Source organism: Paramormyrops kingsleyae, chromosome 15, assembly GCF_048594095.1.
Source record: "Paramormyrops kingsleyae isolate MSU_618 chromosome 15, PKINGS_0.4, whole genome shotgun sequence".
Lineage (NCBI taxonomy): Eukaryota > Metazoa > Chordata > Actinopteri > Osteoglossiformes > Mormyridae > Paramormyrops > Paramormyrops kingsleyae.
The window spans coordinates 403,613-429,439 of NC_132811.1; the positions used below are offsets into that span (position 1 = coordinate 403,613).

Consider the following 25,827-nt stretch of genomic DNA (forward strand, 5'->3'; position numbering starts at 1 on the left):
AGGCCTCCTGCCCCGTGGGACATGACCAGAACAGTTCTGTTTCACCGGTTCTGTTTCAAAGTCCCTCTAGATCTCTGAACTTCTCTCCCCGTTACAAAGACCTCTCGACCTCATTCTCCCCACTACAGTCCAAGGCGTCTGCCCAAAGGTGAGGAGAGGAACATTTAGAGCCATGGGTCACAGCAAACAAAGGTACTTATTATTAAGACACTCATTTAGAAAACAGTCAGGCAGGCAACAAATCATATCCAACAACAGCAGTACCACTAATAGTTATGCAAGGCCCACATAAGTGACATCCAAGCATGTGCAGGTGTAGGTGTGAGGGAGCCAGGCTCCAGTCCCCAGGGACGGTTCCAGACCATAGATCTCAGAGGTGTCAGACTGCCCCCTGTACATAGTCACTGCGCAGAACCTGCTCATCTTACATTGCTCGATTTTAGTTCATATAAATGACCCTGTTAGAGAGCAGGAATACACACTAATAGGTCTATTTTATTACCATCCCTATTTGGAGATTTCAGTGAACATATTTGCAAGGGAGGTTTGTTAAACTAAGGTGAGAATTTCTCACTGGGGCCCAAATCCTTTGCTCACTGTGTGATCATCACAGCTGCCAAGATGCACTTGAACACTTTGTTGAGCCTCTTGGCACCACATGCAGGGAAGTTATCAGGGCAGAGAATTTCCTTCCATTAGCTGCATCTCACGGAGTACGCGAGTGCTGCATACTGTAGCTCACTTCAGAGGAATTTCATGAAAATGATCTCTGAACTGTAGAAGGTAACAGGTTGGCTTTTGTCATGACAGAAACACAAACAGCAGCAGTTTCCCATAATCCATGGTGCTATCAGTGGCCTGTGATGCTGTTGGGCTTCCTCCAGCTCTTTAAAACCGAACTGCAAGAGAAACTAAGAATAGGTCTCAGCCAGTCCTGTAGTTTTTTATGGTCTTTAGTAAACTGCTCAAATTCCCTATCAGAGCACTGTGGTCTAATATCAGCCATGTTGCCTGTTTGACTACATATACACTGTATATAAAACAGGATAATTATTATACGGCATTATACTGTAGCTTACATAGTTGTGTGATTGTTTCCTCTGTGAAATCTGATTGCACCTTTCTGATGCAAATAGCTTTCAGATTCTCTCGTACAATCTGAGGTCTTGATAATTGTCTACATTTTAAGGTCTTTAATAATAATAATAATAATAATAATAATAATAATAATTGATACTTTACTGATCCCCGTGGGGAAATTGTACGCCTCTCCCTAACTTGCCCTCTGCTCACTGAACAGCCAGTGGTTTCCAAAGCTCCCCCTAACTTGCCCTCTGCTCACTGAACAGCCAGTGGTTTCCAAAGCTCCCCCTAAATTGCCTTCTGCTCACTGAACAGCCAGTGGTTTCCAAAGCTCCCCCTAACTTGCCCTCTGCTCACTGAACAGCCAGTGGTTTCCAAAGCTCCCCCTAACTTGCCCTCTGCTCACTGAACAGCCAGTGGTTTCCAAAGCTCCCCCTAACTTGCCCTCTGCTCACTGAGCAGCCAGTGGTTTCCAAAGCTCCCCCTAACTTGCCCTCTGCTCACTGAGCAGCCAGTGGTTTCCAAAGCTCCCCCAACTTGCCCTCTGCTCACTGAGCAGCCAGTGGTTTCCAAAGCTCCCCCTAACTTGCCCTCTGCTCACTGAACAGCCAGTGCTTTCCGAAGCTCTCCACAGGTCACTGCTGCTGCTTGCCGGGCTGCTGTAGAACCGTGGACTGCAGGCTGCAAATTTCTGTTGAGTTCTTATAGTAAAACACCCACTAAGAACTAGCTAATAGTGTGAGCATCACCCATGGCGGATTTGGTCACAGTAGGACAGAGCAAGTGCTTTCTCTCTTATTTTTTCAAAGGACTCTTGCAAATGTTGAATACCAGGTTTTGTTACTTAAAATGGATATTCAAGGTTTCTGCGCAATGAATGGATTATCCCTAATTTTCATTCAAGGTCAGTAGCATTTTTAGGTGTCATTTGCCTAATTTTGTTTGTGTAATGTCTAATACAATGCTATCTTCTGAATAGATGCTGTTTTATTATTTTATTATAGGACACGTCTTTATGTTCTATCAGTGTTCTTACATTCCACTTTTGATCCTTGAATAATCTTATTAGGTTCTTACTTTGTTAGAAATTGTTGTGTAGCTCATGCTTCACAATACTGCTCACACCTGTACCTGGGCTTTCACTGGAAGCTTAGCCTAGCTGCACTTATGCCTAGTGGACTCCTGAGAAGCAGGTATGTTTGTAATGTGTAATTTGCCTCACTTGTTCATTGCACTAAAGTGTCTGCTAAGTGTATAAAATATAAATGTAAATATAAATGAAAAAGGCCTTCTTCATTCACAGGAGAGTTGGATTGCACTCACAAAGGCAGCATCCTTATTTGCAAGAGCAATTATATGCTGTCCTATATAATAATAATAATTAATAATTAATTAATAATTGGTACTTTATTGATCCCTGTGGGGAAATTGTTTTTACGCCTCCCTCAACTTGCTCTTTGTAGAGCAAGCTGTCCGCGAAGGGCAGCCACCCGTAGCAGCGCCCAGGGAGCTGGGGATTGAGGGTCTTGCTCAAGGACCCGCAGATGTGCTGAAGCTGGGCTTGAACCGGCGAACACAAAGCACTAGCTCTCCCTGTATGCATTTGATCCATCAATTTTCACCATGACACCTGGAGTGTTTTCCTCTTTTGTGTGATTCTCTCATGTGTTTTACATATATATATTATAAAGCAATATTTCACTGTCTCGAGACTCATTTATTAACATATAATAAATAAACCCGGCATTTATGTCGTTCATTTATGCGGTAAGATTCTGATTAGTTAAGCAGTGATTATTTAAAAAAAAAAAAAAAAAAAAAAGTGATTCTTGCTCAAAAGCTTTTTGGCCCCGATGTCCTTCCGTAATACGTCGGCAGAAAAATTGACGTCAGTCATTGCGTTAAATGTAGGCGACTGTAGCATGTTGACATGCGGTCACTTACGTTGGTATACTGGTGTTGATTACTTAGAATAGTTACTTTTTAAAGCTATTAAATCCTCAGTTAAAGCTGGACAATTAACAGGCAATATAGGCTTTGTACTTCGGCGTGCTTGACGGAAGATGTCTGACTTTTCGTCCTTGGGTTTATCGGACTGGTTGATTCAACAGTGTAAACAAATGGGCATCAATAAGCCAACTCCCGTACAGGAGAACTGTCTGCCAGCTATACTTCAAGGTAGGATTAAATGGTATAAGCTTGTCAGCATGTGTGCTTCATTCTACTCCTCGGGTACGGTAATTTATATTGTGATATAAATAATATTGTAATATTGTAACTGCGGTTATTACGTCCATCTCCTCATCCACCAGTGGAAGTTTCTTAATGGCTGTTTTCATCTATACTCCTAACTTGATATGTTTTAGGCTCTTAGTCTCATGATCTTATTACTCGTTCCCAGGCCGAGATTGTATGGGCTGTGCGAAAACAGGCAGTGGGAAGACCGCCGCATTTGTCCTGCCTGTCCTGCAGAAGCTCTCCGAAGACCCCTATGGCATCTTCTGTTTGGTGCTCACTCCTACCAGGTCAGTACTTACCCATAAGATGAGTCTTGAAGTACAGGCAGGAAGGCAGAAGACTAACGGATTTGGTAACTATTGAAGCAATTTGGTTAATTTGATTGGATGGTTTGTTGTGCAGGGAGCTGGCTTATCAGATCGCAGAGCAATTCCGAGTTCTTGGGAAACCTCTTGCTTTGCGGGATTGTATCATAGTCGGAGGAATGGGTAATGTTCACCTGTGAAATCATTGAGTTTATTTAATTACATCTGGGTATGCAGGAAAGAATATCGACTGACATGTCTGTCTCTAATGTACTTTGTAGACATGGTGACACAGGCCCTTGAGTTGTCAAAGAAACCCCACATTGTCGTGGCAACGCCTGGGAGATTGGCAGATCACATCCGAAGCTCAAACACCTTCAACATGAAGCAAATTCGCTTTCTGGCAAGTTATATCATTGTACAGTAAGCCTGCACACAGATATGTCTGCAGTGGGATAATGCATCCAGCTGAAGGAATGACCTCCAAGCAGCGTATGCATGTTATTTATTGTTCTTTTTTTAAAAATGTGTTTTTGCACTTAGATCTTAGATGAGGCCGATCGGCTGCTTGAGCAGGGCTGCACGGACTTCACCAAGGACCTGGAGGTGATCCTCAGTGTGGTGCCCGCTAAGAGGCAGACGCTGCTGTTCAGTGCCACGCTCACCGACACCTTGCAGGAGCTGAAGAGCATCGCCATGAACAAGCCGTTCTTCTGGGAAAGCAAGTCTGAGTAAGATTGGCTTATTGCCTCCTATAAGCAGGTTCAGATAAAACCCTGACTGTGATCAAAAGATATGCTGGTAATGACTGGCTCTCATGTTAAAATAACCACTTAAGGGGCTTGAAATCTTGTTAGCATTGCCTAGCAATAAACTAATCATGAACAGATTGCACTGAAATGACACAATGACCTGAAATGCGGGATCTATTATATTACCAAATCGGCAGCTTGTATTGGCTCATTTTATGTTGCAGTTATGAATGTAATTGTAGGAAATGTTCACTCTATAAATGCTTGCACATTTTATTTTGCACATTGCAATCTAGTATTATTGTCCTGTGTCTTTTGCATTAGTGCAATGTCACTTTTTGTGTATGCTGCCGTAACTTTTGGAATTTCCTTCAAGATCAATAAAGTATTACTACTACTGATAGGGTGCGTACTGTTGAGGAGCTGGACCAACGCTACATCCTCACTCCTGAGAAAGTCAAAGACGCGTATCTGGTACACCTCATCCAAAAGTTCCAGGACGAGCATGAAGACTGGTCCATCATAATCTTCACCAACACCTGCAAGTAGGGAGCCTTCATGTGCAATTTGTCTGACTGTGGTGAACTCAGATGTTGTGAAGCAGCTTGTGACTATGCTGGCATTACAGGAACTGCCAGATCCTCATGATGATGCTGCGAGAATTTGACTTCCCAGCTGTCTCTCTGCACTCCATGATGAAACAGGTGATGGGATCGTGAGATGGAGCCTAACTCCTTTTGTCAGTGTTGATTATCCAGACTCGACTGGGCTCATTTTCGGTGTCTGTGTTGAAATAACCTCTCGTCTGGTCTTTGTACTGCTCAGTAATGAGATGGGGCAGAGTCTGGAAACTTTTCAGAAACAAACCCCATCAGCCAACTGCATCAAGCATTTAAGAATTTTCTCTCCCGTTTTTTTTTTTTTCCTTTAGAAACAGCGATTTGCTAATCTTGCAAAGTTCAAGTCCGGCGTCTTTAAGATACTGATAGCGACCGATGTAGCCGCCAGGTAGGAATCAGTACTTCTGTTTTTCAGCTGCTCATCCTGGCCACAGGTGACCCAGACAGCACAGGGTGCAGTACCAGGACTTAGACACACAGTCAGTCTCTGCATTGTTTTGTTTCCGTGTTCTCAAGTTTTCTCCAAACATACTGTACAGCTGCACAGTGACATACCTGTCTACCTACTTTCTGTCATAGGGCACACACACACACACACAAGCACACCTATGGACAATTAGGTAACTATAATCAGCCTCACCGTGTTTCTGGACTGTGAGAGGAACCTGGAGTGCCTGGAGGAAACCCCACGACGACATGGGGGGAACAAGCCAACTCGACACACACAGCCACGGCAGACACTCAAACTCAGGTCCCAGAGGTGTGAGGTGACAGCGCTAACCACTGCACCACCAGGCCACCCTAGAACAAATGAGATAACGAATATAAAATGCCAAAAATAGAAAGCAAGGATATCCATAGTTGTGAATGACGTGAGGTGGTACAAAGCTAGGGTGACCAGATAACCTATTTGTTACTTTAGGTTTGACAAACTAAAACTGTAAGCTCCTGTGCTTGGCTAAATAGTTTGGTTTTGTTCTTGCGCTTTGACTGGTTTGTTCCCTTGATTTAATGACTCACACAGCAAGAACTCTGTACTTAAGTGAAATTCTTTTAATTGAAATGGTAGTTTACAAATCCTGTCCTCACTCAAAGTGACATGGATTATCTGGTCACCCTATACAGAGTGCAGTTCTCACTGTGGGGTTGTGAACTGAAGTGTAATATTCCAGTTTAGTTTCTCGACCCCGTCCTTGGGGGGCCCTCGGGAGCAAAATCATGGACCATCCTGGGGTCTCCAAGGAGCGGGTTGAGAATCACCGATTTAGTGCACATTTGATGTTCATTTTAACATCTAACCAGCATTGCCATTGCTCTCCTCCCAGGGGTCTTGACATCCCAACAGTCCAAGTTGTCATCAATCACAACACACCTGGTTTACCCAAGATCTACATTCACAGAGTTGGTCGGACTGCCAGAGCGGGTAATGTGGCGTTCCTGCTGCGTGGCGGTTGCACTCGGTGCTGATGGCAGAGCGTGACGGCCTTCTCTCTCGCTTCCAGGGCGGCATGGCGTCTCTCTGACGCTGGTCACGCAGTATGACATTCACCTGGTCCAGGCCATCGAGGGGCAGATCCGTGAGTGATAAGTCTGCTGTCATATATGCCTTGCTTGGAGAGGCAGCCCAGAACCTGCTGATGTGCTGTCATCATTGTTAAGACTAATTTCAAGAATTCCATTTTTGTAGAAGCCAAACTGCAGGAATATTCGGTGGAGGAGAGTGAAGTGCTGAAGATTCTCACTCAAGTCAACGTGACCCGGCGCGAATGTGAAATTGTATGACCCAGTGTTATGCTGGTTAATAAAGTTAGATCACAAGTGACATCCCGCATGTCTTCATGGTGCGGGGGAGGGCTTCTGGTGAATTAAGACCCTCCTCTCCTGTTCTTTCGTCTGACAGAAACTTGAGTCAACAGACTTTGATGAGAAGAAGGAAATCAACAAAAGGAAAGCGATGATCTTGGAAGGAAAAGTGAGTATGAATAGGCTGCAGGTATCATGCATCTGCAGTACTGGGGTCACTTAAGGCCAGGTGTACGTTTGGACTGTAGATTGGAATACATACTATAAGCATGGAAAGAAAGAAACACTTTACTTAGGATGGTGTGTAGTTCAATGAGAACGATCTGTGCCCAAGGTTGTGGGTTTGAATCCCATGGGCAGCAAAGTGATTACTCGTGGCCCCTTGAGTAAGGCCTCTAGCTTCAAGGGCTCCAGGCATGCAGGCTGAGCCTGGTCGCTGATTCTTATAGAATTTAGAATTAAGTGATCAGTGGTCATTGTCAACACACCACAGCACCCAGTGCGCAACAACGAAATGTGTCCTCTGCATTTGACCCATATGTGACTTTCGTGACATAGCAGGAGGCAGCTAATTCAGCGCCCGGGGAGCAGTGCTTGGGGACAGTACCTTGCTCAGGGTACCTCAGTGGTGACTTGCTGGTGCGCTACCCTAACCATCAAGCCACCACTGCCTTACGTCACCATACGTCACTTTGGACAAAAGTCTACTAAATGAATGTAAGCAAGCAGCAATACTGTAATCACAAACTGACACTCAGAACTACGTGCGTTTGCCATCCTGTTTAGGACCCAGATCTGGAACAAAAGAGGAGAGAGGAACTGGAGAAGATCAGGAATAAGCGGAAGAAATTTAAACAAAGAATCCATGAGAGTATCCAGAAGAAGCAAGATGCGATCAAGAGGAAACAGCAGAAAAAGAAAAGGCTTCTGCAAGAAGAAGGAAGCTCACATCAGTCACACGAGACGGGTGAATGAGTGACTGTCCATCGCTGATCACCCACACAGACCATGCACAATAAAAGGACTGTTAAATAAAATCTCTGCAGCACTGAAAAGGAGAAGCAACCTTTATTTTTTTTTTTTTAGAAGTTCCAATTATTAGAGAATCATTCAGTGTTACAACAGCTGATCAGTACAGTGAAATAAAAGCAGTTTCCACATCAAAAAAAAAAAACAGCGTGTCACACTCCTGCTGTTTTTCAAAAACGATATATGCAAGAAACAAATTTCAGTTTTGTTTTGACTCAGGCGAAACGGGAACAATGACCCTTGATTATTCCGGTCTTAAGTTAGGTTGCTTTTCTTTTCCTGACCAATAGCAAGAAGATCTAGAGGCCTACATGTGGAGCGTGGTGAGCGTGCTCTCTCACGCCTCACCTACTGAAACACAACCAGGGCAAAAGCTCATTTCCTTTCCTGTGTGTCACACCACATCTCCATACTGCACATGGCAAAAAGAATGATTAAGGTGCACAATTGAAAGACTGATAGTGGAAAGTGCTGCCATTCACCAAAAAGATGTACATTAAAGATGCCTGGGCACTGGCTCGGATCGTTAGAGATGCAGTAGTCATTCACTGACGAACCCGGTGTTATACAAGAGGTCACTTGACATGCTTGAGCTACTGTCCCAGAAGGCTTGTGATGCTGGCATGACAATTTCTCAGAATAGCCAGTGAGTGGATTTTGAGTGACAGCTGGAAAATATGCAAAAACGCAAAAAGCATGAAAGCTGGTAATGTCTACATTCTCATATAGTGCTCTAATTTATTAGAAAACACAGAACACCTCAACAGGTAAAAAGTCGGGGGTAATGGAAAGCAAGGATGATTTTCCATTCTGCCAAAACTACGCAAGTTAAACAATAGCTTTGATCCTGGGGAAAAATGCCCTGTTATTCAATGTCTAGCAAAGTGACTTGGGTGATGTAAAAATGCTCATTGCTAGGAAAGAAAATGGCACAAACAAGAAGCAAATAGTTCCAATCAGAGAAGAGCATTTTAGGGATGTTACGATACATCACAATTCACAGATGGGAAGGCAGGGTGGGGGGGGGGGGTCACATCTACAGACATCTACATTAGGAAAACCTTTGCCTAGAAATGACAGAAAAGCCAAAATAAAACCAACACAAAAAGTAAAAGTTCAGAAATAAGGCCTTCGGCCAGTCATTAGTCTTGGCAAGCCCTGATAGAAAAGTGGCCTTCTTGTGACTGGTGTTTCTCGGGACTCAAGTGCTGTTCGGGCCTGCTGGTGCGGCCGCACCCTTCCGCGGCCGGCGTGACCCAGCATGTCCGTCTCGCCTACATTCACAGAGGAGTTTATGGTGCCCATCACAGCACGCCTGAAGCGGCAAGACGCAGCGACTCACGTCTCTTACGCTGACGGATCTCGCACACCTTCCTTCAAGATCTCGTAAAAATTAAATCAAGAGGTACAAGTCTTTCTATATGTGGCAGGAGAAAACTTAGACAGTGAAACAGTGCATTTAACACTCAACTGAAGTTATGCACTTTATAAGCTCTGATGTTTAACGAGTAAAATGAGCAGTTTCTACCCTCGCATGATGAAAGATATCCAGAGCATCTAATTTGTAAATAAAAGAAAGCTTCACTGGAGTTTAAATTCCTTTTTTTTTTTTTTTTTTTTTACACATTTGAGATATTTCCAGACGATGCATTCCCAGTTACGGTGACTTGAAGTGTGACTCATTGTCCAGGGAGTTGCTTTTAGCAGCGAACTCAACCAGCCAAAGGCGATGCAGTTTTCCTCCAAGTAAAACCCCCTCTTTGGAACAGTAGCCAATCTAAGCATAGGCTGCATTTAAAACACTGAAAACCCTCTGTAGCTCCAGACCTCATTTCCCTACTCCTCCCTCCTTCATTAAAGATCAATACACTATTGCTGCAACTTGGAAATTGCACCAAGTTCACACCCAGAAACGCTGGCCTTTTCATTATTCTGCCCGGGTTCTACAAGAAGAAAGCTGCTTCAGAAGACTCATCTTACGTTGCAGATCCTTAGCTCAGATCCATAAACTTTGCCTTAAAATCCCATGACCACACCACCATAGACCTTTACTATACCACTTCAGGTAGGACCCGGTGTACCTGCCACTGAACTCTAAGGTAGTCAAAGGCAAGTGGACTCGGAATTTCTTCAATTCAAGCTTAACGCAAGAACTCAAAGTTGGATTAAGATCAATTCATACTCTCGAGTAACCGCCTTCATCATTTGATGCGATTTGGGCCTAAGAGCTGCTGTATCACCACCACTCTTATTCCACAAAAATTTAAATCAAATGGGTTCAAAGGTTAAAAACTGAGATCAACTTTGAGGTAAAGATTTTCCACATTGCCTGCGTGAAGCGGTTCGCCACTCTTTTCTCCGTTTCTGGAGAAAACGGAATGAGCTCGCGAGTTGCTTGAGAACTTGTCTTTTCCCCCTTTCTGCTTGAAGATCAAGGTCCTCAGTCAACAGGTCATTCCTTGAGCAGGAAGTGGTGGAAGGGTTTTGGAGGGAATGGGCTTCTTTCGTAGGGAGCTGCCTCATTTTTGATTCGTGTTCCCCGACAGCACGACCACACACCGCTTGCGTCCTCCTCCCTCCTGGCGCCCGTCTCAGTGTACTGGCAGTGCTCGCTCTCTCTCTCTCTCTTCCTCCTCGTCCTGTCTGTCTGCCCCTTTTCCTATTCCTCTTGTGATTGGTTGGTTTCCCTCTCCTGTTGCTTTCACACAGTGGTGCTTCAGTTGTAGCAGTGGAAAACAGGTATCCGTTTTTTGTTTTTTTATTATTACCCAGATTAAAATTCTGACGAACTAAGCTCAGCTCAAGCCTAGCTCCTTATCCCACAACCTGAAAGGACAAAGGAGTTACATATACCCACATTCTATACCATTAAGTACCATCCATGAATGTTCAAGAAAAACATCCTTACATTCTAGTACTGTGACAATCCAGTCACCCCGCCATGTTGATATGCACGCTCGCCCTGGTAAGTGGAGTCTTGGGACAAAGCCACGTCAATCTGGGACTTGAATTCATCACCGAGGTAACTGTCCTGATTTGGGGGAAAGAATCCAACGCGTTTCAAACACCTCTTTGTAAGGCCTATGATGGAAATTCTAAATTGTTACATCTGTAAGGTAAATGTTCTTTGCAAGCACAAGCAGTAGACTATGTGGCATCGATCTACAATATGCCAGGGACCACACTACAAATAAAACCTAACCTGTACTGAAGATGATTATTTAAGGAATCTATAATTATTCTCTGATGTGGGATTTTGACTGATTAAAGCATCTCCTATGAAACATCCAACATTAAGGATGCAGTTTGCAGATACTGCTATTCACCGTGTGCACATGACAACCATGAGAAACGCTGTGCCGCTTGGGGCGGGGCCTTACTTGTGACAGCTCAGGCTGAGACAGGCCCGGCTGGCTCATCTGCGACGGCTGGCTCATGGAGACGTAGCCCTGGGTGAGCGGCCCCTGAGAGAAGGGCTGGGACACCACGTCTTGGCTGGCCTGGCTGTTCGGCAGGTTGCTCTGTCCGCCCCCATGGTTGCCGATGCCACGATTCTTCTGCCGCCCCCCACGTCCTGTCTTCCCCTTCAGAGCCCCACGGCCTACGGGAGAATAAACGGTGTTCCCAGCACATACTACTGTGTTCAGTAACTAGGCTACATACACCCAACACAAGAAACATGCCAGGTTATTAAAATGTGTGATTTCTGCACACAAAGGGGAGACACCTTAAGTGAAAAACAATTTATCAGGTAAGTTACAACAATATAAAACTGCAGAGCATTAAAATACTGATTCCAAAAACATAATTACAGCAACATCACAGCTGAATTTAAGATGTGCACTAAACCCTAGAATAACATATTTCAGAAAATTCAAAATGAAAAACTCAAAATAAGTTACTAACAGCTTGAGGCAAATAAGTAAAACACTGCATCAGTCTTAATACATTAACTGACCAAATAACACTGGCTTATTACTGCACAATGCTGTCAGTCATTTCACTGGATCTGTGTTCTGTACACACACACACACACACACACACACACACACACACACAGTATGTCCAGGTTTATCAACTACTAAAAAAACACTTACATAACACTAAGATTTCACTAATTTTACTCCTCCTTATTGTTAGGTATAAGGTCCAGCAAAACACAGAGTTAGTTACATATGTGCCATTTTCACTCTAACAAGACTTTGTTTTTAACATGTAGTAGTAATTTCAATAATCATTTTTCCATTGGTTCATAAAACAAGCTCACTGACATGTCAACCTTAGTCTAGTCAGCTAACATTAGCTGGCAAGATAGAAAAATTAGTTGCCCTGCCGTTGTTCTGAGTGAACCGTTTGTATTCCTGTATTCATGTAGCAGAAAAAACTTTGCCACTACAAAATTAGCACTAATTTGATAAGCATCAGTGGTGTAACAGTCAAACTGATCCATGATCAGCACAGATCTCCTTGCCCCCCCCCCCCCACCACGGTTTGGTATGAACCCCAGATTAACTGCAAAGTTTAACCATGATAGAGCTGCTGTCACTTTTTAAGTTACAATTGAACATGGGAGAATCCCCCCCCCCCTTAAGTGTACCTCATAGGAATTTTAGATTTTCGGGGTGAATGCAATAAAAAAAAAAACTGCATGAATTCAGTAGCATTACCCATGGCATTTTAGTGGAATCCTGTTCGCGCGTCTATTTACAACTTGTGTTTTTCTAAAATGACTTATTTTGTGATTGAGAAAACAATTCGTAAAGATCACGAGAAATAAGTTGTGATCTAGACATAAGAGAGAAAGATAAAGGTGAATGTGGACTTCCATTCGATACAGAGCTGCAGTGAAAAGATACAAACAAAGTAGTTGTGTTCATGTGGACGGAGCATGTTACAATCCTTGCTTTGTGTTTAAGTTCTTTGAGTAATAAATAGTTATACTTCTGTTTTTTGCACTGATCCAAAAATGACCCGATCCACGACTAAAGTACTACGATATGAGCAGACCCGTGAGTTTTGTGATACGTTGCATCTGTAACCCATATTCAGCAAGCTACCTAGCGAACACACTTCTACACACTTGGTACACGGTACATTATGGTTTTCCGTTACAGCTGTGGTTGAAACACCAATCATAAATACAGAGAAAACAAATAGGTAGCTATGTATAAATGCAACAAATGTGCAGAACAGTGAGTTGGTTCCGGTAATATTACACAATCATACTGATTGGTTGTCCACACTGAAAATGTCATTTTGTATGCAATATGTTTATTTAGTAGCTATTAACAATGATGCAACTTAATTAGCAGTGATGCAACCAACAAAGAACACTGTGCTACTTTAAAGCTATCTAGTTTCAATGTATGATTTAAGGTACTTTACACTCAAGCTGACGACCTAACTGGCGCTTACTGGTGTAGGTCTAGGCCCCCACAGAACATGCCGCCTGAAGTTTAGCATTAGCACCACCATCTGGCCAATCTTGGAATAAGCGAATGGTCAATGGGCGATATCAATCCTGCCCCCACTGTTTCTGTACAATAAACACATCCCAGAGCCACTGTTGTTTGAATCCACAAGCACAAGATAGTAACAAAACAGAAAACCTAGAACAAGGGATGCAAAAAAAAAAAAAAAAAACCTTTTCCAGACTGAGGACTAATGCTTGCTGTCTGGTGTTCACCGACACTGATACGATTACGGTTATGTGCGATGTCAAAAATCTGCAGAATTTTCATTTAGCTACACGGAAATAAATGTCAATACTGAAGGCCCCCCCCCCCCCGATACCAGCATAGGTGCCTCCCTACCTACGACATGTGGTGTCTCACCTGCGGAAGGCCTCCCCACCGCGGAAGGCCTCCCCACCGCGGAAGGCCTCCCCACCGCGGAAGGCCTCCCCACCGCGGAAGGCCTCCCCACCGCGGAAGGCCTCCCCACCGCGGAAGGCCTCCCCCCCGATACCAGCATAGGTGCCCCCCTACCTACGACCTGTGCTCTCTCACCTGCGGAAGGCCCATTCCCTTGGCCCATGTACCCTGGTGGGGGCATTGGAGGCATGACCAGGTTGAACGGAATGGGGATGTTCATGGCAGCCACAGGGCTGGGGCCTGCTCCGATCATGCCGATCTGGTCATGGGTTTGGAAGTACATGTTCGACGGACGGCCTGGAAACACACATATACACAGGGATGCACTGAGCGGGACGACAGCCGGCAGAGATGTAGGCTGTGAATGAGGAAGGCAGAGAGCGACAGTCACCGGTGCTGCTGCGGTCGTAGACAGAGCCAGGGATGAGAGCTTCTCTGGCGTCATACATGGCGGTGCTCATGAAACGGGCACCCTACACAAAAACATCCGTCATGTCATGCTCAGACTGCAAACACAAGCCTAGGTAACCCATTTCAAAAGCAGGGAAACCAAGATAGTGAAACATAGGGGAGAGATCTGCAGATCCCAACAGAGAACGCCGCAGAGCAGGGGATGCGTGGGCGGCCCAGCCGCACTCACCGGGTTGATGGTGTTGACCAGCTTGCGGGGCTTACTGAACTGCATGAGGCTCTCACGCAGGTTATTGAGAGGACCCTCTACCAGCACCTTTTGCTCTTTGTAGTAGTTCAGCAGGTGGTTCCACAGCGGCTGCTTGGACAGGGCTTTGGGGTTCCCCACGATAATCACGCCGTATCTGAGCAGACAGGTCGGAACACCAAACATTCACTGAGTGCAGAATTATTATTAGGCGAGCACAATTCCTGGAGATCAATTTAATAAGTTTAAGCTAAAAATTCAGGTCAATCACCTTTTAAGCCTTCTTTGGCCAATCTATAGAATACATTGATGCATGGGAGGGGGCACCGTCCCGCGCCAACGTCACGGGGAGGGGGCACATTCCCGCGCCAACGTCACGGGGAGGGGGCACCGTCCCGCGCCAACGTCACGGGGAGGGGGCACCGTCCCGCGCCAACGTCACGGGGAGGGGGCACCGTCCCACGCCAACATAGAAACTGACAGAGGATTTTGGGGCTAATTTTCACTCCTCTACCATCTTGATGGGGTGTGAAGGTATCCACCCACTGGGCCGTCCATCGGCTCCATCGAGAGTCACTCATCTGTCCACAAGACCTTTGTAAAATGGGCCTTCAGATGTGTCCATGCCTATTCTTGATGTTGTAGCTCGTGTGCCTTATTGAGTGGAGGTCGTGTTTCAGCCTTTGTGACCTTAGCAATGTCATGCAGGACACTGCACCTAGTCCTACCGGAGATTACCTTCAGGTTGAAGTTTTGAAAAATCATCTCTGCACGCTTTTTCCATATTCGTTGGCTGCTAGCCACAAGACACTCGACTACTGTAATTTGGTAATTTCAATCGTCTAGTATCATTCTGACGATACTTTACTATTTGTTAGTTCCGCTCTCCATAAGCTCCTATTTAGCCCATTTTAATAGTAATAATAATTTGATAATTCGGCACAGGGCCTTACATTTCAGCAGTGATCTCAGGGCTAATCTGAGCTCCTCTGCCATTACTCTTCCTTAAATGTATCTGACCCCATTAAACATATCTTGGTCGCTGAGCTCTTCGCTGTAGAGGGTTCCTGTGTATCCCTTTTATCTCTGCTTGCTCTTTGTTCCGTTGGATGTTCTTTGCCACTGATGTCCTTCAGCAGGCCCACTCAAGGTTATAACTTCTCCATGTTTATTTCCTTCTTAATTAGTTCAAGATGTAATATTAAGATGTAATATTTTTCTCTGTCTGGTGACTTAACCTATTAAGTAATTCAGATTTTAAGGTTCCCCTCTTTCAGATGACCGCACCTTGAAGCATACCACGGGCGCCAATTTGTGAAAACATACATTCTTCACCCGAGATTGAAAACTGTATTCAAGCACGTTCACTGAATAATTTAAAGTGTAAATCATCATCTACCTGAGAACCGTCAAACTAACAGCAACAGCCAAAAGAGAACTCTGGTTAATCACCAGCGGAGCTATGAGGCTGCTTACCTGGCCCTGGTGAGAGCCACGTTCAGGCGCCGAGGGTCATTCAGAAACCCAATTCCCTGGTGCTCATTGGCTCTGACGCAGGACAGGATGATGAAGTCTTTCTCTCTGCCTTGGAAGGCATCAACGCTAGCAATTTCCACTTCCTAATGAGGAGTGTCAACATACACACACACAGATGTTAATTTCAAGTTCCTATAATCAAGGGAGTAATGTTTTTCGGTTGGAGGTATTTCAGACAACTTTCATGCACATTAAAACACTACGAGCTGTGGTGGTGCAGAACCTACCTGGTACAGCTTGGTGTGCAGAGAGCCACTGAACTGCATGTACTGCACCAGGTAGGAGCGCTGGCCCTCGTAGGGCGTGATGATGCCGATCTGGTCGGGTTTAGCCCCAGCCTTCAGCAGCTTGGTGGTGATCTTCTCCACGTTGGCAGCTTCAGTCCTGTAGAGGAAGACACAGGTGATGGTGACACAAGGCCAACACCGGTCTCAGGCGCTGCCTTGAGCCGTCGGGGGGGTGCACACCTGTTCAGGTAGGAAGTTCCCGAGCTGGCGATTTCCTCCTGCCCTTGGGTCACGTAGAAAAACATGGGCTTGTCCGGCTGGGGCCACTGGAAGTCAAACCCTTTCTTGACACGATCAGCTGGGCGAAAGTGTGGGGGAAACACAACATGTCCAAGCTGCCAGTTTACACAATTGCAGTGTGGAGAATTGTAAAAATAATTTAAAAAGGAACATACCCGCAGTGACCCCGTTTTGCAGGGAACCTTCGTAGAAGATGTTGGAGGGGAATGCGCTGAGAGCTGGGTGCATGCGGTACTGCACCTGCAGGCGGATGGGCCGGATCCCCAAGACCACCAGGCGCTCAAAGAGGGACTGGGAGAGCCCAGCTTTGGCCGCCTTCTTACACATGACCACCGGCCCCAGCTGACAGTGGTCTCCCACGAGGATGAGCTGAGGGGCGGAGCACACATCACACACATCAATCATAGTAGCCCCCCCAGGAAGAGTTATTACAGAACACGTCGTACTGTAATAATACCAATCAACCTGCCCTCAATGACGCGGACAACGTGCTTTATATATACACACCATTTAGGACTAAATTCTGAGCAATGGGCTGAAGAGTTGAGAGAGAACAAGGGGGGGGGGGGGCGCCTTACCTGCTTGGCCCCCAGCACCACTGGCACCATGCACTCGGGCTCCGTAGCCTGGGTGCTCTCGTCAATCAGGATGGAGCGGAACTGCATCTTGGCCAGACGCGGGTCGCCGGCTCCCACGCATGTGCAGCAGATAACATCCGCATTCTGTGTCGGCCGGGGGGATTTAAAACACGCCGTTTAAAACAAAAACACAGACTGCGGCCCTTTCAGAAAATGGAGGCCCTGACAGAACCCCATACCATGAGTAACTCCCGCTCGGCTGTGCGCTTCAGCGCCCGATACCGCTTCTCGTCCGCAGAGGAAAGTTCCCCGGTCTCGTCCTTCAACTGCTGGAGTTTCTGAAGCTCCGGCATGCTAAGAATAAGGAAGCTACCGTTCAGAACACAACTCGCAACAAGCAGGACTTACATCCCTGGCACCACAAAGCCCATGGGGGTGGAGGGTACAGAGATATTTATAACAATATCAAGCCTGAAAAGTGAAACGGTTCTGACGAGGCAGTCAATTCTAGAGATTATTTAAGAATAGTGCACAAATGTAACAGAATACACAGATCATACGATACGCATATCCAGACTGCAACACACACACTGACATGCCTTGACATTTACAGACGAGCGAAAAACAACAAGCTAAGAAATGATACAGCTATAAATGGGATCTTTGGATCCACCTCAGCGGCCGCTTTGGCTGCTGGGTACCACCCAGCCAGCACCGGGCAGGAGCCGCCGAGGGCACACAGACCACACAGAGAATCAGACGCTGTCTGCATCTCCTCGTACCTGTCCATGTTGCGGATCTGGTTATGCAGGGCCAGGAAGGACACTGGCGAGTCGATGGCCTCCCGGCTCTTAGCGCAGAGCCTCACCACTTTCAGGCCTGTCTGGTGGATCTTCTCGGTCAGCTGGTCAACGGCGATGTTGCTGGGAGCGCAGACCAACACGGGCCTGAAGATTCAGACAGAGTCAGCGTCAAAGGCTGCCGGGTGAGACGCGCCGCTCAGGCCGCTGACTGCCCCCGAGACGTCATACCCATTGCCCTGTCTGGCCAGGTGGTAGACGATGGTGGCGGAGGTCACTGTCTTCCCGGTGCCAGGGGGACCCTGGATGAGGCTGAGAGGCCGCTGCAGAACAGTCTTCACAGCATATACCTGACATGGGTAATGGGAACGTGTTCATCTCTCACGTCACGGCACAGAAAAGTGTGTGTTTGATGATAGAAAGGCGTTAAGACGAAGGCTGCACACAGACCTGCGAGTGGTTGAGGTCAGGCAGGCCCTGGGCAGTGAAGCGCTTGGGGAGCTGACACTTAATGATGACATCCTCCACCTCGTGTCCCAAGAGCTTGTGGTAGATATACCCTGAGACAGAGGTCTCGTCCACCGCGAAGGTCTTCAATGCACTCTGCATTCTACACAACGGAAGCCAGGATACTGCTGAAACATGGCCTAGAGATGGACACATGGCTGACTGGCACAAGGGGGCGCTCTCTCACCTGTCAAAGGATGTGGACTTCCACACAAAATCCACCTGGAAATTGTGTGGTACTTCCACGGGGGCACCGACGCTGCTCCGCAACTCGATGGCAATCTCATCTCCGTAGTCTAAAGCACCGCTTAAGGAATATCTACTTACCAGCATACAACACAGCAAAATATCAGTGTGGTCCCACATCTGGTTTAACTAAACAATCCCTGTGCAATTCTGGAGGTAAAAGGATACTGTCTGGGACTTTAATGACATGCCCAATGCCCTTCCAGAGGGGGGCCAAGTCTCCTTTGTACCGCAGGCAGATCTCATCTCCCTGCATCAGACGCATATCTGTTTAAAACAGGAAAGAAACGCTGTGAAGTGGGAAACATGAACGACATCCAAGAGTATATCAGCAACTCCAACACACACAGCACGGCCACAGGAATGAGTGGAGGCATGCATATTCCATAGGGATGGTACTTGAAGACAGAGCAAGCTTTAAAATATTACCACCTGAATCCGTCTTGGGAAGCGTGAAATAAGCAATGCGCTTTTTATTCAAACCGAGGTCCCAACGGACCGTTATGTTGTCTTGAGTCTGTGGAAAATTAAGACACAGGTTTTTAGGTTTTTGTTTTTTCTCCCCATCTTTTGAAAGCAAACACCATCAGGTTATGCAGATGATGTCATGGCAGGCTGCACAGTCCCTCCGCTGAGGGGGGGGGGCACATACCTGAGACTCTTTCAGCTTTTTGTCATAGTCAGCCTCGAGCTTGACAAGAGGCCCAAAAATGTTCTGGTACTGGTAGGCATCTTCATAGCGCAGCAGCACGTGCTGCGGCTCCTCGTCCACGCCAGGCTTCTCCAGGTCCTCCAAGGTGGCTGTGGGGTTTTCCTGCAGGAATCAGGAGAAACAGCACGAGCGGTTAATGACTGGTCACCGCGGGCGAGCGGCGCACACACACACACACACGTGACCCGGATACGCTGGCGGCACCTTCCACAGCTCCTCCAACTTGTTGATCTGCTGAGCTGTGATCTGCCGGGCACGCAGCTGTTCCTGCTCGGAGGGGATCTTCACCAGCCACGACAGGAAGCAGCGGTCCTGGATCAGCGGCTGCCACTGGGAGCTGTCCCAGTTGATGTCCTTTAGGCTGCTCTGGCTGGCACAAGGCTGCCTGGGGGGGTTAAGGGACATGGGCACACACACGCGCGCGCACACACACACGCGCACGCACACACACGCGCGCACACACACACACACACACACACAGAACATGCAGATATTTAAGAGCCATCTCCAGCCAATTTACAACAGCACACAATCAAGATCCAATTACATTCAAAAATTCACAAAAGTAGAAAGGACAACATTTTAATTGCTATAAGCAAGGTGAAAAACACAACAAGGTACACATTCAATCAAATCAATCATAACCGCATTTACTATTTTTTGGCAGAAATAGCACAGTAATTTGAAAGGTTTCTAATATTCCTTGTGTTAAGTGTTTTCTAAAAAAAACCAGGACAGCAGGCAAGTTCCATCTCTTAAAATGCTTCATACGTACAATAACCATCCCCAAAAGCTGCCAGCTGCCCCCAACACCGTTGTAGAGACCGCAAACTCAAAATGTAAAAATTAAATTTCAATAAAAATCTAAGGTGCTTAAGCCTGTCAAATTAACTGACGAGGTTTGACTGGTAAATCCATCCATTAATATTCTACACCTGCTTTTCCTATTCAGGGTCATGGAGGGTCTGGAACCTACCCCGGAGGCTACGGGTGCGAGGCAGGGAACAACCCAGGATAGGGCGCCAACCCATCAAAGGGCTCACACACCATTCAGACACACATGCACACCTCAGCATGTTTTTGGACTTCGGAGGGAGAGCGGAGTAGCCAGAGGAAACCACATGACGACAGGGGGGAGAACAAGCATGTAGAGGCAGGGTGTGAGAAGCAGCCAATCTAGTCACTAGGCCAACATGTTTGGAAAAATTAAAGGACTTCTATTGTCAAATAGTGGAGTATTGAATTACCACAGAAAAATCTCTTTATCAACACACTATAAATCCCATAAGTAAAACCATCCTTTGAGATTAACAAATCATTAGTCACTAGCCAATAGGGACAGGAGATTATTTTTTGCATGATTACAGTTCTACATTATGCAACTAAAAATTTTCATGCTGAGATTCATTCAAATGTGAGTAATGAAGGAACACAAAGCAGGAGAAAAAGTTTTTCAAATGTTTACAACATTTCACAGGACTCGACCAGATGGTTAAACGCACTCTGCTCAGGGGGGGGGGGGGGGTCGATGACAAAAATCACCAATTTTTTTCAGGCAGGATCTTATCACAATTCTTTTTCATGTAGGTTTTCAAAACCATTTTCTGAACAGCACAAGCAAACCAACCCCCCTATTTTAAAAATATAGCCCAGTAAGGTAACAAAACCTAAAGGGAAAAATAACAGAGCATGTTGACAGTCGGGGGGGGGGGGGGCGGGGGGGGCTTGCTTATAATCAGTTCAAAAGGGTACATTGGTCTAAATGCACTTTCGGGCGTTTTCTTATGGGGTGGTTAAAAGGATTCGTGCCACGTTCCAACGTGTGCATCTTTGCAAATTTTGCAAATAACTGTTGATATTGTGTCGATTTTAGAGAACTCCAAATTTCATATTACCAATGTCAAATTCTTTTTAGGGACCAACTCCTCCATACCATCCATACAATTACATTGTCAAATAGGGAATGTGTTGTATATTGCGCATTGCATGCTGGGACGAGGATGTGAAAGGGAGAGAGGAAGAACTCCAAAGCTCTACTTACTCTTTGCCATTAGCGGTTAATTACTGTCCAAACGGATTTGGCTCATCAAACTTTAGATGCGCGCAAAAACCTTAGAACTGAAACTTATAGAATGTGCACCATAGCATGATAGTAATGATCTCTCCGTAAAGACAGATTGTAGAGACATTTTTATAATTCACAATTTAATATCAAATCACCCACAACTGACGCTGCTCATCACAAAATGGGCATAACAATGAAAATTCGTCAGACCATTTTTAAGAGCTGTCCCCAGTGTGAAATTCAAGTCCAGCAGTCAAGGGGACATTGATTTTGTTTTTCAAAACAGGGACAGTGTGCTATCTTGATGTCACACATCTGCTGTAACTTCAGGAGTCTCAAGTCACCCCGGCTCTTTGATTACCTTGATGCCCATTTCTCCCGTTACCTCCAACGCGCTTTTAAAAAAGCGCTATCAGCTTCCCTGCTGGTGGTTACCAGCTGCCAGCAGCCACGTGGTGCGTTTTGCTGAGAGCTCCCTACCTCCTACCTTCTGTTTATAAAACTGAAACTCTGCCACACTTCTGCACTGAGAAGCAGAGATGCCGGCACCACACCAGGTTAGCAAACAGCCCCGGGGGAATCGCCTCTCTCCACCTGCTCTACAGCAGATGGAAATAGGTGTGAGAATCATCAAGTCCCTTCCAATGTTTTAGCCAAAAACGCCCGATGAGGCAGAATCCCCCCGACAGGTGCAGTGTGGCTCCGAGATGTACACAGAGCACATGACGCTATGAGCTACGACTGCCCATTCAGAATGTGTTTCACTTCTCAGTGAACTAACAGATCTCCCCTGAAGTCCCACTATATTGCTAGCCTTCTTATACATGGTACACGACACTGAGCCGGTCTACTTGCTGAAGTGAGGGAAAGTCAACTGAAACAGATCCCCGAGTTCAAAATTCACTGCAAAGATTGCCTCATTTTGCAAACTTAATGACCATTTAAGTTAAATGATGTGATGCATTCCGGATATATAAAAAAAACATTGTTGAGGTAGCTGCACACCGATCCTCTTAATTTAACCTGAGAAAACAGCAATTACCTCTAAATGCTCATCTTTAGCGTGGCATCTTAGAAAGATAAACAATGTTCCCTGAGAAATACAAGTGTTCTTCCGAGTGTGAACTTTCCCCACCCACACGAGGCACAACCCATTTCCCTCTAGCTAAGCGTGGCTCAAGACACAAATGGTCTCTCTCTCTCTCCCTCTCCACCTCAAAGCCACAGAACTCAGAAGCCATGTGCACATCATATCAGAAAGTAAAGATTAAGCTCTTAAACCACAGAAACCTGCAAAATTCAAAGTTTAAAAATCTCAATTATAAACATCATATTTGATCATCAGTCAGAAACACAATTTGAAAAGGAAAAATAGCTCAGCTTGGCCTATAACTTTGCGTTATCTAAAGTTTTTATATGCTCATCAACCATGCATTGTATATTTAAAACATGAAAAGCAACACAAAGAGTATATCTATACAAAGCACCCAACCAGATCAGACATTTATAGCATCACTGTCAGTGTAATTTTACATATTCCACAAAAACTTGTATTCAAAGACTACAGTTAGTTATCGCTCCCTATTTTCCTACAACAGGCAAGGGATAAATCCACAACACTAAAAATAACCAATTACCAGCATCTAAGATTTTGCACTATAAGAAAAGGCTATAACTGCAATTCTGCTTTTACACCAGTAATGCCTTTAGTTTTAACGGTTATTGGAATATCACTGTACAACTTGGCATTTCAATTTGACACCAGTCTAACAGCCAGCTAAGAAAATACTTTGAGGGGAATAAGGGAAAACATAACATAACGAAACCCATTAAAATTCAATGCCAGAGCATAATACTAAAAGCTTGGAAAGAAGTGTCATTTAAATAAATGCATACTTAAGAGAAGAGCAGTGTGAGTGAGGAGAGAGCAGGCAGAAAGGCAGGCGTGGGCAGAGAGGTGCGTACCTGCAGAGAAGCACCACCACCGAGTCGGCCTTGGCCGGGATGAAGCCCAGCAGGAAGACGTTCCGGCAGCCACAGTTGTAGCACTCCAGCACCGTCTCCCCCAGTGGGCCGTCCTTGTGCAGCGTCACCTCTTTGCATTTGGCTCGGACCAAATGGTTCACGATGTGGCTGCAGGGAGAGAAATGTCTATCAGCACCCAGCAGGGCAAACGGGAAACCAAAGTAAGCAGGGAGAGTTGATTAAAACACGGACCTGCCGGATGTATTCCCACGTCCATTGCAGAACCACTTCTTACTGGTGTTACAGTAGACCACACATGCAGGGTCATGGATCCCACAATAGCTAAAATGACAAAATTTGACAGTCATGTTTACCAAAGTCATTTATTCTGTTCATATTACATGTACTGAAGGACATATAAATATAAAATTTGGGGGGAAAAAATATTCCAGATGTCACAAGGAATTTGGATGCATATTTATACATACATACCCATACAAACCACACACACCAACTTAAATGCCATTAAAAACATGCTATAAAAGTAGGACAGAATAATCAAGGTAATGACACTATAAGTAGTAAGGTATTAGATGAGCCCTTTCCTTTAGGACAGGCACTCTACCACACTGGCACTGTAAAGCGGCCCTCTAAAATGATTAATTTTCCACAACAGCCACACTCTGAGCACACTGGCACGGAAACGTGACCCTGCGATCTTCTGGCTAATACCTGCAGGCATGCACTGGGAGGTCTTTGGTGTAGTAAGTGTCCTCCTCATCCTCCTCGAAGTTCAACTCGGCCAGTAGCTGGCTGGTCTTGGCCACAGGGTCGTCCACCCCACCATTCTGCAAGATCCCGTCCGGACCATTCACCTGCGCAGGTCCCGGGGGCGATTAGTTCATTATTATAGTGCTGTATTATGTGATCGTGCTAGTGAGTGTTAATCTGTACAGACCCCGCCTCTCGGGAACCGCCACACTCTCAGAAAAGCCGGTCAGCGGCGACCAACACAGTAAATCTAGCGGTGCTGGCCACGAAAAACAAGTTGGGGTTATTAATAATAGGCGGAAGACAGGCACGCTATACCCCGCCAAGTCGGCTGTCTGACAGCCGTTTATATTTAGACGGTCCGCCGAACCCTTCCTGCACCTGGACGGTACCACCGATGTCCGACGAGCTATTCCTACACCTGGATAGTACCACCGAGGTCAGGCGGCAAACTTCAAGCGGTTTCACTTTTACACTCCGGCGCTCTAAACGCACCGAAATCGGCAAGGAAAATGAAAATCGGCCGCCTTTAGCGAGCGGTTCTCCTGGCAGCAAAGCGCGCCTGCCGTAGTTACCGGGAAGTACCGGTCTATTGCCCGTTAGCCGCCGTGTCAACCCTACTGATGAGCATCGGGCATTACAGGATAACCGGGTGGAACCGTGTGCGTGGCGGCCTGAGCGCTCGCTGCCGCGGGAAGTACACTGCACCGGGAAGGACACGCAGCGGGAGCGCGGCTAGCATGCCGGCTAACGGGCCTGCTGCTGCCGACGGCTCCACGTCTCTTCCCTGGAGCTCAGCTCCTCGATTCTGTACATAATTTTTAACCCAAAGACGTCTCTGTAAAAAGCAAATCGGGTCCCGAGTGTGAAGACGCAACCGAAGGCCCGGATAGAGTAGCCCCTCTGGTCGCCCCGGCTTCACTCTACACGTCCGGCGGACCCGGCCAGCCACCGTGCGGGCTGACGTCAAAGGCACATCCCCCCGCTCGTGGCCCCGTCAAAACGGCGGCACACACCTGGCCATCGAGCTGGCTCTGCGTCTGGCCCTGGGTCTGCGTTTGGCTCGGCAGGGTGAAGTCGGTGAACTCGAACTCCGAGCCCTGGGTGTCGGCTCCAAGTAGCTCCGCTTCCTCGGTGTCCAGGAAGGTTAGGGTCTGCGAGCTCGGCCCGTACGCCTCCACGCTCATGTCTTCGCGGCTGTCGCTGATTTTAAAGACTCTGTTTTGCGGATTAAAAACGAGCGGGAAGCACCAGCTGTCCGGTCAGCCTTGGCCGATACGAAGCAACCCGGTTCTGGTGGGATTTTTGACCCAAACAGGATCCGAAACGAACCCAGAAATTAAAGTGGAGAAAAAAACAGCTCGAGAGCTTCAACTCCCACACCAAACAGTGACGATGGCGCTAGCGCCGCACGACGTGCCTACGTAGAGCACATGACGCCATGACGTCCCGTACACGAGCGGCACAGTTCCCGCGAAGACGGGGCTCGTCGGATTTTCCCGTGCTTTCAAAAAAATCAAATTTCCCTGTAATCCTTGGGATTTCCTATGAATACTCTAATTCCTACCAAAATCCAATAACACACTCCAGCTGAATTTGTGCCTAAATAGTCCTTTATTGAGATTCTTTGAGTGTGCGTGCCCAGTGATGGATGGGCATATCAGTAAGGGTTTCTTCCGCCTCACTGTGATAAGCATGCACTTAAAATCCCAGTATGGGCAATGTTTGAGATGCCTGTAGATGTTTTTGACCCTCTGGA

General features: G+C 46.3%; 2 protein-coding genes across 3 annotated transcripts; one reads left to right on the plus strand and one right to left on the minus strand.

The window, feature by feature from the left end:
- The first annotated feature begins 2,976 nt into the window (after positions 1-2,976).
- Positions 2,977-7,975, plus strand: ddx49 (DEAD (Asp-Glu-Ala-Asp) box polypeptide 49). Its single transcript, XM_023843526.2, has 13 exons — positions 2,977-3,261; positions 3,485-3,608; positions 3,724-3,809; positions 3,908-4,029; positions 4,170-4,357; positions 4,783-4,923; positions 5,007-5,082; positions 5,310-5,386; positions 6,324-6,421; positions 6,501-6,575; positions 6,686-6,774; positions 6,899-6,970; positions 7,588-7,975. Exons 1-13 carry the CDS (start codon positions 3,147-3,149, stop codon positions 7,774-7,776), a joined length of 1,452 nt encoding a protein of 483 aa, XP_023699294.2. The 5' UTR covers positions 2,977-3,146; the 3' UTR covers positions 7,777-7,975.
- On the minus strand, positions 7,851-25,487 carry upf1 (UPF1 RNA helicase and ATPase). Of its 2 annotated transcripts, none has more exons than XM_072700042.1 (24): positions 25,085-25,487; positions 24,030-24,172; positions 23,550-23,639; positions 23,298-23,465; positions 19,472-19,652; positions 19,208-19,369; positions 18,988-19,072; positions 18,724-18,822; positions 18,497-18,605; positions 18,253-18,412; positions 18,034-18,152; positions 17,785-17,949; positions 17,242-17,356; positions 17,003-17,146; positions 16,580-16,793; positions 16,365-16,482; positions 16,125-16,281; positions 15,838-15,980; positions 14,344-14,518; positions 14,095-14,176; positions 13,839-14,000; positions 11,211-11,431; positions 10,739-10,861; positions 7,851-10,656 (listed from the first exon to the last, which is right to left on the minus strand). In XM_072700042.1, exons 1-23 carry the CDS (start codon positions 25,253-25,255, stop codon positions 10,742-10,744), a joined length of 3,303 nt encoding a protein of 1,100 aa, XP_072556143.1. In that variant the 5' UTR covers positions 25,256-25,487; the 3' UTR covers positions 7,851-10,656; positions 10,739-10,741. The 2 variants fall into 2 exon arrangements, with proteins under 2 accessions (XP_072556143.1, XP_072556142.1); XM_072700041.1 differs by having other exon boundaries at positions 18,985-19,072.
- Positions 25,488-25,827: the final 340 nt, after the last annotated feature.

What these genes read in the sequence shown, in the direction of transcription:
- ddx49 (XM_023843526.2), top strand. Translation starts at nt 3,147, where the DNA reads ATGTCTGACTTTTCGTCCTTGGGTTTATCGGACTGGTTGATTCAACAG. An exon ending in TATCATAGTCGGAGGAATGG is followed by an intron (nt 3,810 to 3,907) that starts GTAATGTTCACC and finishes TGTACTTTGTAG; the next exon opens with ACATGGTGACACAGGCCCTT. An exon ending in TGAAGCAAATTCGCTTTCTG is followed by an intron (nt 4,030 to 4,169) that starts GCAAGTTATATC and finishes TTTTGCACTTAG; the next exon opens with ATCTTAGATGAGGCCGATCG.
- upf1 (XM_072700041.1), bottom strand. Translation starts at nt 25,255, where the DNA reads ATGAGCGTGGAGGCGTACGGGCCGAGCTCGCAGACCCTAACCTTCCTG. An exon ending in CAGATCCGCAACATGGACAG is followed by an intron (nt 17,357 to 17,784) that starts GTACGAGGAGAT and finishes CCTTATTCTTAG; the next exon opens with CATGCCGGAGCTTCAGAAAC. An exon ending in CTCAGCCTGAGCTGTCACAA is followed by an intron (nt 10,862 to 11,210) that starts GTAAGGCCCCGC and finishes CCCCCAAATCAG; the next exon opens with GACAGTTACCTCGGTGATGA.